At 44.1% G+C, this 12862-nt stretch overlaps 1 protein-coding gene across 1 annotated transcript in view; it reads left to right on the plus strand.

The window, feature by feature from the left end:
• Positions 1 to 4528: 4528 nt before the first annotated feature.
• The window catches only part of LOC101935501 (cytosolic phospholipase A2 zeta-like), a 38485-nt gene continuing 30151 nt past the window's right edge, over positions 4529 to 12862 (plus strand). The window contains exons 1-3 of the mRNA XM_042849405.2: positions 4529 to 4742; positions 6102 to 6174; positions 10800 to 10936. Coding sequence (XP_042705339.2) covers positions 4641 to 4742; positions 6102 to 6174; positions 10800 to 10936 — 312 coding nt within the window. The 5' untranslated portion in view covers positions 4529 to 4640. The remainder of the gene's footprint in view (positions 4743 to 6101; positions 6175 to 10799; positions 10937 to 12862) is intronic.

Raw genomic sequence — 12862 nt, forward strand, 5'->3', positions numbered from 1 at the left:
GTTTCAATGAATGGCAGGGCTGCTAGGGTCTTTGGGTAGCACTTCTTTACCTGTGAGAAAAACCTAACACATTTCATTAATGCCTGGCAGTGTTTTGCAGATTTTACAGCTGCTTGGGCACATTCAGGCCCCCCTTTTTTTGGCTGTCAGCCAAGTCTTAGCTGTGGGCAGTGCCCTTGGATGGGCCAGCATCTTATCTTTAGACTGAGCTTGCTAGCTATTTTTTTTCCAGTTAACTCGTTCTGTTCTTTTTCTTTTTTCTCTTCTTGGCTTCTTTTAACTTACAAAGGAAACTTCCACTCTTCACTCATACACCTTTTCTCAACAATGAACACATACACATTGCCATTATACAGTACATTAGTCTTATTATTCAATGTATGCCATATACACCTTTTTAGTAAAATAACTTTTATACAGAGCTTTGGAGCAACAAACCAGGACAAGCACACCCACCTTTGAGGAGTCCACTCGGTACAACCTCTTGTGTCCAATAACTTTCCTCCCTCCCCAGCCCTCTGGCTAGAAATCTGAGGTAGCCAGAAGGATCCCATGTGCAATATGGGGAGTGGGTTAACCTTCCATGTCCTTGCTTCCAAAGACTGTTGATATGCAAATTTTAACAACATTTTTTCAATTAAAAGATCTGACCAATTAAGCTTTTTTTTTTTTACTTAAGCAAATGTATTAGACTTTAGTATATCACATTTTCCTGATTTATTCAAACACTTTGTATTCCAAGTTGAATAAAACAAGTATCTGCTTTTTTATTTAACCCTTTTATTTAATTTTGAACTAGACTGTCTTATGAAAATATTAAACACAACAATTCTGGTCACAAGACAAACACCACAAGACAGGACAAAGAATACAAAAATAATTCTTATTGTACCAGTAAATGCATGGTGCGTTGAATGCTGTTCAGCTGGCATCCGTTTTCTCTGATGATTTGAAAGACATTATTTACTTAAAATATTTCTTTTATATACACATACTCTTGTTGATTTTAGACAAAACAGAGGAATTACCCCATATTTCCTTGTATTTGTTTTATAGGCAGCCCAGGTTTCAGTGGCTTCTACCTTATTAATAAAATAATTTGCATTAATACAGATGCTTTCTGGCTTGCTTCCAGATTCAAAGCTATCCACAGCTTAAAGATTCTTACTTTAAAAAAGGACACAATTAACTTTTTCAGACTTTTGATTGCCTTTTACTTGTAACTCTTGCTTTTAAACACACAGTGATCTGAAAAAGACAACACAACCTATATTGGTAGGTTTGCATTTCTTTTACCTTTACTACAATATACACTGCACATGTTCTGGGGAAAATGCACATCCTCTCCACAATTCAATTTCTACAACACTAGCCACATCAATTTCTACACAAGGTGTAACTGTTTCTTTTATGCTTACAAAATCTCCATGCACCCACAGCAAAGTGTCAGCTCGACCACACAGAGCCAGGGGCACTGTCCTTCTTTCTCTTTACCAGATCTTTTATCTGCTATTTTGTTACTCAAAAACAAAATTTAAATCTTTTATTCTTCTGGCTTTGACTACCCTGCTGCAGCCACAACCTTTGGTCTTTATTTAAAACATTTTAAATCTTGTAGCATTAAGTCACTTTAAGGATTAAATGCTAAATACCTTAAACAACACTAGTTTCCTGTGCCTGGCAAAAGTATTCTCGGTTTTGCAACTTTAAACAATACCAATTCATTTTAAACTTATAAAATACAGATTGTATGCAGCAGGAGTGTTCTTCAGCAAATTAGACTAACGTATTCATAGTTGAATAATTCTACTTAAATAACTTCTTGCCTGGATTACTTACAGAAATTCTTACTAAGTTTCACTGCTTAATTCTCTCTAGCAACTATAGAGTTAACTTCTCACTCTTGGGAGGGCTGTTCTTTTACACCCTGGGGTCTCCTGCGGTGTTTCTTTCAGAGATTCCAGTCCAGGCCGGCTGCCTGTGGCTTTTTCAGCATCTCCAAACCACACCAGCTCCAGGGTCTCAAGGCAGACTGTTGGATCTCACTGGATAGTTAAGCTTTGCAAATGTAATCTCAGCACTGTAACTTGTACTGCCTTTGGTTTGCCTTTGTCTATATTTTTCCACAGCCAGCTGGGGCCGAAAGCAGTTTTTCTTTTGGTTTATAGTTATACCATACAAATAAATAATCCATTTGTCCCGGTCTAAGATCCACCAGGATATTCCTGAGGGAATCCATCCTGTCAACAGAAAAGGTTCCGCACCTTGGCCAGTCTTTAGTCGGGGACAAATGAGTAGTAAAGGAAGGCCATTGAATTTGGCATAAGTTTCTCATTTAGATTTAGTCAAACCGGTTGTTCCAGAGATTTCCTTCCAATTTCTAAGTACCAGAGACAACGGGGCGTCCCCCGGGCATTTACTGCCGACTTGTCCCATTTAGCCTGTAGGGACTCTAACCCCTCTCTGGGGACTCTAACCCCTCTCTGGGGACTTTAACCCCTCTCTGGGGACTCTAACCCCTTTCCCGGGGACTCTAACCCCTTTATGGCGATCGCTTACCTTATTCAGGGACTCGAACCCCAAAGACCTGACCTCCCCAGGGACTCGAACCCTGAAGACCTGGATCCTACTCAACGGGTAGGTGGACATTGCTGGGTTTCTACAGGCTTCAGCTGGTTCACAGAACTCGCCTTATCGCCGATGCAGGGATCAGGTTACCGGGCAAGGCTCCTCGAAGCCAGAGGATGCGCGCTGCGTTGCTTCGGAGTCTGATCCCGCACCGGAGAGTCAGACGAGTCCCGGCGGAGTCGCCAAATTTGTCGGGGACTTTTTAACCCAGACGGCACGGTTCGTTGTCTGACCGCAGAGTGAGAGACAGGCAACACCAGCAAGGTCCAATACAAGCTCTTTATTGAAGAGTGCACACAACAATAGAGAGCGGCCCGTCTCCTGAGAGAACCAGCCACGATTACAACAACTAGTGAGATTATATAGACAGTTCCATCGCGTCATAGTTAAGCAACTTAAAACCCCCAAACCCCCCTTTACTAGTTAAAAGCTTCTAATATTCATACATATCTATCTTTTTGACAGTACAAACAGTTCATGATGCCTCAGCAGCTTCTTATCAGCTTCTTCGTCATGCACCAGAGGCTGAGAGAAAAGGGGGAGTTAGGTACAGATAAAGAACAGAAACAGGGAGTGGGGACTTCGAGTCTCCATCTGTTCAAACAAATTGTTCCTAGTACATCTGGTACAAGAATGCAGTCCCCCCCTTTATCTCATTCTTTGAAGCCCAAGCAAGCATGTCCTCATGTTTCACAGAGAGACAGGAATGGCCCAGCAACTACAGTTAGCCTAAGTTTGGCTAAGCTGGCCAAACAACCTGTTCTATACTCCATTTTCCTTGGACCTAACATTGAGATGACAATAACACTCACATCAGGAAATTCATAGCTAAAGTTAATTCCCCTCCCATTCTTACCTATTGCTTATTATTTCTGTAGAAAAATGTGTTGGGTGCTTCATAGAGAGATAAGATGTGGCCCCATCCCCTGGGATGAACTCTGAAACAAAAGGTGGAGAAGGGGTGGAGGGAAGATAAGTGATCCAACAGTAAAAGATCATGGGATGAGCAGATACTCACATCTTGTGAGTTCCTTCTTTACATTTCTTAACTTTGTATATCTTATCTATTGCCCTCCTATCTGAGCACTTCCCAGTCTTTATTGTATTTGTCCTCACAACACCCTTGTGAGGAGAAAAATATTATTATCCACATTTTACAGACGGAGAATTTACTTGCCCCAGGTCACATATGAAGTCTGTGGTAGAACAAGAGGCCAGGTTTCCCATCTTGTAGACTAATGCCCTAACCACTGGACCATCGTTTCTCTGACACATATAGCTATTATGAAGTCTGTGTACATATAACTGTTTGAAGGAGCAAATTCAGTCTAAAGAGCAAGAGTGGGGGAATGAATGTAAGCAACTGAAAACTAAGAGAAAAAACAAGTCTGGAGGCATTTGAAGGGAGAGTATGAAGTTGTATGACACAGTGTATTAAGGAATTATGCTTCTGGTGTAATAATGGTCAGATACCTAGGAGTGCTGGAAGATACTATTAGTTGGCCCCTGACATGCTATTGGTCAGGGTTATATGGCAGGCATCGATATCCTGGCTCCTGTTACATCCGGCTGGATGTCTGAGGTTCCTTAATTCAATACCTGCTCCCCTGGACTAGGGAACTTTGTGGACATTTGATGTAACTATTTCTTCAGCGCTAAGAGACTAAGAAACATGCAGCGAAGCACTCAGCGAAATGTGCAGGGATTTTTTTTTAAATGGGCACTAGCCATTTAGGAATATACAAATGAAGTTCCTGTGCTCTGACGTCTTCAAAATGTCTGAAGTCACTGTCTCAGGTAATTAGTTTTAAAAGGAGGGTTTGAAATAACATTAAAGAAATATGGGAGCAGCGCTGTGTGCATGCTTTCAAGGAAAGGATATTAGAGTAACAGCTACATTGAGGAGAGAACAGAACCAGCTAATGAACTCAGAGCAGCCCAGTGATTTTAAACATCTTTCATTCTCTGTTACATTTACCTCAGGCTTGTGAGGTGCCTGGACCCAGTCTCTCATGTTCCGTGCTGTGCTGCTTAGCTGGATGTCAACCCGAAAGTTGCCACTTCTGGCTGCTGTGCTATTTAAGAAGAAAGATACTGAGTTCTCTGACAGGCAGGTAATGTAAACACATCATTAGCAATTCTTTTGCTATATGATTTTGCAACTAATGAATGAAGAAACTGTAAAACTACAGGCCTGAGCATAGTGCTTATTGATTTGCTGGTTCCACTGATGTCAGTAAAAGGTTTAACAGTAGTAAGTCCTGCATTTTCCAGTGTATGTTTGCAGGGTCAGGTCCCAACTCTGACCCTTTCAGCATATAGAGTGAGGCCTAGTCTACATCTAAAACTTGGGCTGACCTTGCTACATTGCTCAATGGTGTGAAAAATTCACACCCTGGAGAGATGTAGTTAAGATGACCTAAACCCCGACGTAGATACCACTAGGTTGATGAAGGAATTCTTCCATCGACTTAGCTACAGCCTCTCGAGAGGGTGGATTTACTACAGCGATGGAAAACCCCTCCTGTTATCAGTGGAATAAAAAAATGTGTACTTCATTTCTTGTTTTATATCTCTGAGTCTGTGCAATAATTTGTGTTATTTATTAGCAAATAAATGTTTTGAAGTGCTTTTTCTAAAATGAGTACATGGCAGCTCAGCACTCCTAGATAGCATATAAAGAACATTTTCATAGAATGTTTCTATGAGACATCACAAAGTCTTCAATCTCAGGTTATATAGCAATATTCTGACCACTGTAACTACTCCCTGTCCCTTTGCTGGGACTTTCTCATGGTTCATAGTCCTCAAGTCAATGGAGACAACTGACATCTTAAAATGAGTAAGCAAATCCAGGGCCGCCCAGAGGATTCAGGGGGCCTGGGGTCTTCGGCAGCGGGTACCGGAGCGGAAGAACCCCCCGCAGCAGATCATCGGGGCACTTCGGCGGCGGGTCCCAGAGTGGAAGGACCTCCCTCCGCGGGTCAACGGGACACTTCGGCGGCGGGGGGTCCTTCTGCCCCGGGACCCGCCACCGAAGTGTCCCGTTGACCCGCAGAAGGACCCCCCGCCGCCGAATTGCCCCTGAAGACCCGGAGCGGAAGAAGCTCTGGGGGCCCGGGGCCCCCGGAGCGAGTGAAGGACCCCATTCTAGGATCCCCGAAAAACTCTCATGGGGGCCCCTGTGGGGTCCAGGGCCTGAGGCAAATTGCCCCACTTGCCGCCCCCCCCCCCGGGCAGCCCTGAGCAAATCTGAGGTATAAAGGCAGATGATTGAAGTAGGTAAAGAAAGGTAGGCCAATTCTACTCTGCTTAGCCTGATGAGCTTCCACTTCCTCAGTCTGAAGTGGTTCTTAGTTTTCATAGGCTAAGCAACCCATGGGCTGGCTGTTCCCCTGTTTTTGTTTGATATTAGCAGTTTTCTTAAGGTGGATTGTGGCTGAGTTTAACATTCAAGTTAATTGTCTTTTCAGCATGAGAAGCACCCGTACTACAATCTCACAGTGAAAGTCCTCAGAGCTAGAAACATTCATGGCACAGACCTGTGTAAGTCCTTGACCAAAATCATACAAACTAATGTTGTTCTTCTGTGAACAGAATGCTTCAGTTTCCATAGCACTTGTCTGGCCTCTGTCACGAATACTAAATTAACTTTTACAAGTTTTTAGTCTTAATTTTTTTTAACTGAGGCTGAGAAAATAGAGAAGCAGCCATGGTAGTTTCCGGGTACATTAGTAACATGGAGGAACTGTTTAATTTCTGGTAAATTAAAAATGACAACATTGGTAGGGCAAAAAACGTTGCTCTTCATTTTTCTCTCTTAAACTGGTGTAAATGAGGAATAACTCCAGCAAAGTAAACAGAGTCACACTAGTGTAAAAATTAGGGTGAGTGCAAAGTGAATCTGGCCCTTTTTACTTTTAAACCTTCAATACTGTATTCATCTTCTCCTGACCATTTTAAAAAATAAACTAAACAAAATTACGTGACAGTGTTCAGTTGCTTTAGTCAACTCCCTTTGAAAACATTGCTTTTATTTTCAAATTAAAGTTATTCTTAACTAGAGTTTGTTTTTATCCTGATTTTCAAATGTGGTTGCATTTATAAAAATGAACACATTTGCTGCACCTGAAAAACCATTTGTGCATATAAACAGCTATTTATGTGTGCAAATTAGGTAACTGGGTACCTGACTACCTGGTTGCATGTTTACTGAATCTCCATGCACAAATGGCTGTTTATATGCATGTATGTGCACACACACAGGTTTCTGCAGACAGAAAAGGTTTCAGTTAATGAGCAATCTGATAGCACGGATTACTTGTTGACCAAAGATAATGGTCAAGCTGTGCCTTTCTCTTCTAGGTCACATGGCCTCATGCATTTATGTGACACCAATTGCCAGACTTCATCTATGCTGCCTACAGGCCTGGGTCTGGTCAGTCTATGCAGCAGACAAGGATCACATCAACACGATAGTGACCATTCCCTTTCTTATTTGGTGGTCAAACCTGGATGGAATGAGAGTTGGCATCCTCTTCATCACTCCCGCCCCTAGTACCACCATCATAAAAGATGGATCCCTTATGGGTTGGGATGCTCACCTGAACAATCACACCGTACCAGGTATTTGGATACTCCAGGAGGCCAGACTGCACATCAGTCTACTGGTACTGAGGACAGACTGTGTGGCATGCAGACTTCTCTCCAGCTCATTTATTCTCTCCATGTCCAAGTAATATTGGGCAACATCACCGTGGTCTTTTACATAAATGACCAGGACAGAGCAAAATCTCTTCCCCTTTGCCTAGAAGCAGCCAGACTTTGGAACGGGTGCACCAGAAACCACATCATTATCTAATCCACATACCTTCCAAGGGTTCAGTACTCTTTAGCAGACAACCTGAACAGACACTTCTCTGCAGACTGTGAGGGGGAGATACACAGCTCTATCCTGAATGAGAGATTCATTCAGTGGGAAACACCTTAATGGGATCTCTTCGTGTCCCAAACAAACAGGAAGCTTCCCTTATAGTGCTCCAGAGGAGCTACAGATCATGGCTCCCAGGGCAATGCTCTCCTGTTGTCATGGATGGACAAATTCCGATATGCCTTTCTGCCTGTTCTCCCATTACCACAGGTCTTGAGAAAGATCCACCATGAAAGGGCCAGAGCCATTCTCCTCACACCCACTGGCCCAGACAGTTTTGGTTCCCAGAACTCCTGAGAATGTCAGTTCATCCTCCTCCCATGATCTGCTCTTTCCTGGATCTTCTTACTCAGGAAGGGGGCACAATCAGACACCCCCATCCAGACCCACTCCACCTCATGGCCTGGTGTTTCGATGGGCATTAGAACTAGAGCATCTTTGCTTGGCAGCCATCCAAGATATTCTTATTCAAAGTAGGAAAGACTCAACTAGGACCTGCTACCTAGCTAAATGGAGATGCTTCTCTCTACCTGGGCTCAGCATAGGCAGCCTTCTCCAAGTTCTGAGATATCCCAGTTGTGTTAGTTTACCTGCTGTTTTTAAATATCTCTGAACTTTCCATTAGCTCACTGCAGGTCCATTTTGCAGGGGTCAGTGCTTGCCTTCTTCTAGTAAAAAGAGGTTCCATCTTTACTCACCTTACAATAGTGAGATTCATGAAAGGCCTAGTTCAAACTTTTCCGCCAGTGGTCAAACCTGCATCTCAATGGGACTCCATCTCATACTATCAGCACTCCCCAGGCTGCCATTTGAACCCTTGACAACATGCTTCGTGTCTCACCTATCCATGAAAGTTGTATTTTTAGTTGCTATTACCTCAGCTAGAAGGGTGAGCGAGATGGGAGCCCTCCTGGCAGACCCAACATATGTTATTTTTCACACAGAAAAGGTCTCCCTTCTGCTCCATCCTAAATTCCTTCCCAAAGTTATTTCTGAATTCCATGTCACCCAAATTATCCACGTACCCATTTTCTTCCTGAAATCCCGTGTCTCTGTGGAGGAGAGGAGACTTCATTTCCTTGATGTCAGACATGCCTGGTAATTCTACCTGCAAATAGAAATCGGCTAGGCTATTTCTTTCCATAGCAGAAAGGTCACAAGGACAAAGTATATCCTGTCAAAGAATCGCTAAATGGATTTCTGGGTGCATCATAGTGTGCTACCAATTAGCACTTGTCCCTCTGCCTGATGGGATAAGGGCACACTCCATGAAAGCACAAGCTGTGTCTACAGCATCCCTGCAGGAAGAACTGATAGTGGATATATGCAGAGTAGCTACCCGGAGCTCCATTCACACGTTCACAAAACATTGCACGCTAGTTCAGGCCTCTGCTGGGGGTACAGTAGTGGGAGCTGCAGTACTTCAAGCATCTTTGCAGCTGGCATCCTCGCACTCTCCTCCAGGATGAACACTGCTTGCCATGTGTGGAATACATATAGGGACCAGCACTTGAAGAAGAAATGGAGTTACTTACATGTAACTGAATGTTCTTGGATGTGTGGTCTGTATGTGTATTCTAGTACTTGTCCTCCATCCCCTCTGCTGCTGTTTTCATGGTATGAAGAGGCACTGGAGAGGCCTGCATCAACTTTTATGCCCTCAGTCTGGAGCATGAGGTGAACTCCTGTGCATGTGCAGGCCAGTGGACACTGCTTGTTAGAATTTCTGGACCTGTGTGGAATACAAGTAGAGCCACAGGTCTCAAAGAACTTCCAGTTACAGGTAAGTAACTCAATTTTTGGTGCTTTGGCTGCGTTTTGCATCTTAAGTGGAATTGACTCCATAGGAACATGTTTGTTTGGACAGCCATTTTGAATGTTAGGTTGTTGATATTCAGTAGCCTGAACTAAAGACTGAAAAGAAAGTGGATAATGAGACATGATGGGTTTTGAACACAGGCACTGACTTTTCAAAGTGCCAGGGGATGCTCGACCCCCCCCCCAGTTCCACCCCAGGCCCTGCCCCCACTTTACCTCTTCCCCCCCAAGACCCCACCCTACCCCTCCTCTTCCCGCTCCTGCTCCACTCCCACCCCACCTCTTCCTGCCCAATTCCACCCTCTCCCCTAAGTGTGCCACGTCCTCACCCCCCCTTCCCTTCCCTCCTCCCCCCAGCCTCCTGCACGCCACGAAACAGCTGTTTGTAGCGGGCGGGAGGCGCATGGAGCGAGGGGGGAGGCACTGATCCGTGTGACCTGCCACTGGGTGGGAAGCACTGAGGGTGGGGTGGGGGGGAGATGATGGGGGGCTGCCGGTGGGTGCTCAGCACCCACCATTTTTTCCCAGTGGGTGCTCCAGCCACGGAGTCAGTGTCTATGGTTGTGAAGAAAGCTATGAGTAGGGCCCTACCAGTTCATGCCCATGAAAAACACATCACGGATCATGAAATCTGGTCTCCCTTCTATGAAATCTGCTCTTTTGTGTGCGTTTACCCTATACTATATAGATTTCACAGGGGAGACCAGCATTACTCAAATTGGGGTCCTGACCCAAAAGGGAGCTGTGAGTGGGGGGGTGTCACAAGGTTATTTTAGGGTGCTTGTGGGGTTGCCACCCTGATTCTGTGCTGCTTTCAGATCTGGGTGGCTGGAGAGCAGCAGCTGTTAGCTGGGCATCCAGCTGTGAAGGCAGTGCCCTGCCAGCAGCAGCGCAGAAGTAAGGCTGCAATACCAAACCATGCCACCCTTTAATTCTGCTTCTGCCTTCAGAGCTGGGCAGCCAGAGAGTGGCAGCTGCTGACTGAGAGCCCAGCTCTGCAGGCAGCAGCGCATAAATAAGGGTGGCAATATCATACCATGTCATCCTTACTTCTGTGCTGCTGCTGGTGGTGGTGGCTTTGCCTTCAGAGCTGGGCTTCCAGCCAGCAGCTGCTGCTCTCCAGCTGCCCAGCTCTGAAGGCAGCGCCACTGCCAACAGCAGCACAGAAGTAAGAGTAGCAGTACTGCAAGCTCCCCTACAATAACTTTGCAACTCCCCCCCACAACTCCTTTCTGAGTCAGGACCCCAACAATTACAAAAGTGAAATTTCAGATTTAAATAGCTGAAATCATGAAATTTATGATTTTTAAAATCCTATGACTGTGAAATTGACCAAAATGTACTGTGAATTTGGTAGGGCCCTAGCTTCAGGGTTCACGGTTTCAGGGTTTTCCTGATGCCAATCTTCTGTCCTCCCTTTCAGTGTCTAAGGCAGACTGCTATGTGGCATTGGATCTTCCAACTGCATCTCCAGTCACATCTCGAACACAGGTTGTTTATAATTCCAGTAATCCAGAGTGGAATGAAACCTTTGAATACAGGATCCACAGTTCTGTGAAGGTGAGGTGGGTTTCTTTGACATGGAGCTGGCTAGATTATTCTACGCCATCTGCACTGGAAGGGTCTTAGCATTCAAAAAACAAAGGGTCATTACTATAGAGGTACAAATACTGAAATAAAATGTAGGGATTCAAGATCTGCCTCTATCAAGCTCTTCACTTCACTGAGAAGGTGTATTTCTGACGACAAACGTACAAGGTAAATTTCAGTGAAGCCTTCTTTTAAATAAACAAGGGTCTGGAAAAATAGTGGTGCAGGGAAAAGTAGGGGCAGGGAAAAGACCAATGTGCCTTTTAAGGACTCTTGAGATGGTGGCAGCATAGATGAAGAAATTATGCTTTTTGCAGTTTTCTCAAAGGAAAGTGTTTGCAAGTTGAATAATATTGTTTATATAGAACTGTACGTCTGAAAGTGCTGTGTGAACTAATCCTCACAAGATTTCAGTGTGGTTGGGTAAGCAAATTCCTGTTGGATACATGAGAAAACTGAGGCCCAAAAGCGTTGTGGCTTTTCTCCAAACCACACTGGAAGTCTGTGACAAAGCCAGGATTAAAAATCAGGTTTCCAATCCAAAACTCAAATCATTAGACACCACTGCCTCCTTAATAAAGAACCATAAGACATAACTGGAGATGGGGTATCAAATTCAGCATCCCCATACAGGAGTTTAAGGAAGAGAGGCAAGGTGGGAATGCTGTTCCTCACCAGGATGTCATGTGGGATTGGCTGATTGAGCTCTAACCTGGTTTGCCTTGTGGAAAGGCTTTGGGTCCTGGGCTGGTTTGTAAGAGTTTTATGACAGGTGTTGTAGAGAGGTATATTAAATCAGTCTCTGCTAACAACATAACCTTCTGTGAAAAGAAGTCAACAGACTATACCAAAAGTTAATCAATTTCCTATTGATAGCCAAGTAGCAACAGCATAGTAATATCTGTAAAACTTTTCTCTGTAGGAAGCCACTCTGCAGGAAGCCTGAAATGCTGCCTGTTGTTTTTTCAAACTTGCTAGGGCAGCAGCCATTAGAATTATGTTGAAAAACTTATGTACCCCCGAGCCTTCCTAAATAATATCGCTTACTTAAGACACAACGTATCATTTGATTACTGAATTACATGGCCTTCAAAACCGCTCACAAAGCAAAGGAGGCCAAGACCTCTGAGAAAAGTTTTCATACCCAACTGCAGGGGATGCTGGCTTATATTTGTTGATAGCTAACTGGTTCTTGTCTAATGTGTTTGCCTAACTGTCTGACGTTCTCTCCCTGACCAATAAGCTTATTGTGTCCTACCCCAGAGCATTACTGTTAGCTATTAGCAGGAATGTACTGCAGCATTTAAATGCTTGTCTAGCTTAGAGTTTGTTCTCACAACTTAATATATTGAGTGGAACTAAATGGGGTCTCTGCGGACTATGCTTGTGATTCTACCATCACATGGCTATGCTAGTTGCTTGCCTTCTTTTCAAGTCTGCTCCCCTTCTCTACTTTTCCTCTTGTTCTGCCTCTTCCTCCTGCTTTGTTCCTTCACTCCTTCCAGACCCCAAGTCTGTTACTGGGGAGAATATGATGTTTATTTGACTGCCCCAGTCCCTATTGCCACTCTCTTTACGTCACATAGATGCCTGCTGTGTCTATCGATTACCTCACCTCTTCAGGTGTCATATGTTCACTGAGGGTGTTATGCATACTGACCCTAGGTGCATTGGCTGTCCCACATTCTCTAGTCTGGGGCACATGCCAGCAGAAGTCGCATCCATGTGGAGGTTTGTCACAAAACACAAACTTAGTAGAGGAAATGTTTTAGTTGCTTGAAAATAAAAGGATAGAAAACTTCAAGTCACCAGGGCCTGATGAAATGCATCCTAGAATACTCAAGGATCTGACTGAGGAGATATCTGAGCAATTAGTGATTATTTTTGAAAAGTCAT

Source organism: Chrysemys picta, chromosome 4 (genome assembly GCF_011386835.1).
Source record: "Chrysemys picta bellii isolate R12L10 chromosome 4, ASM1138683v2, whole genome shotgun sequence".
Taxonomy (NCBI): Eukaryota; Metazoa; Chordata; order Testudines; family Emydidae; genus Chrysemys; species Chrysemys picta.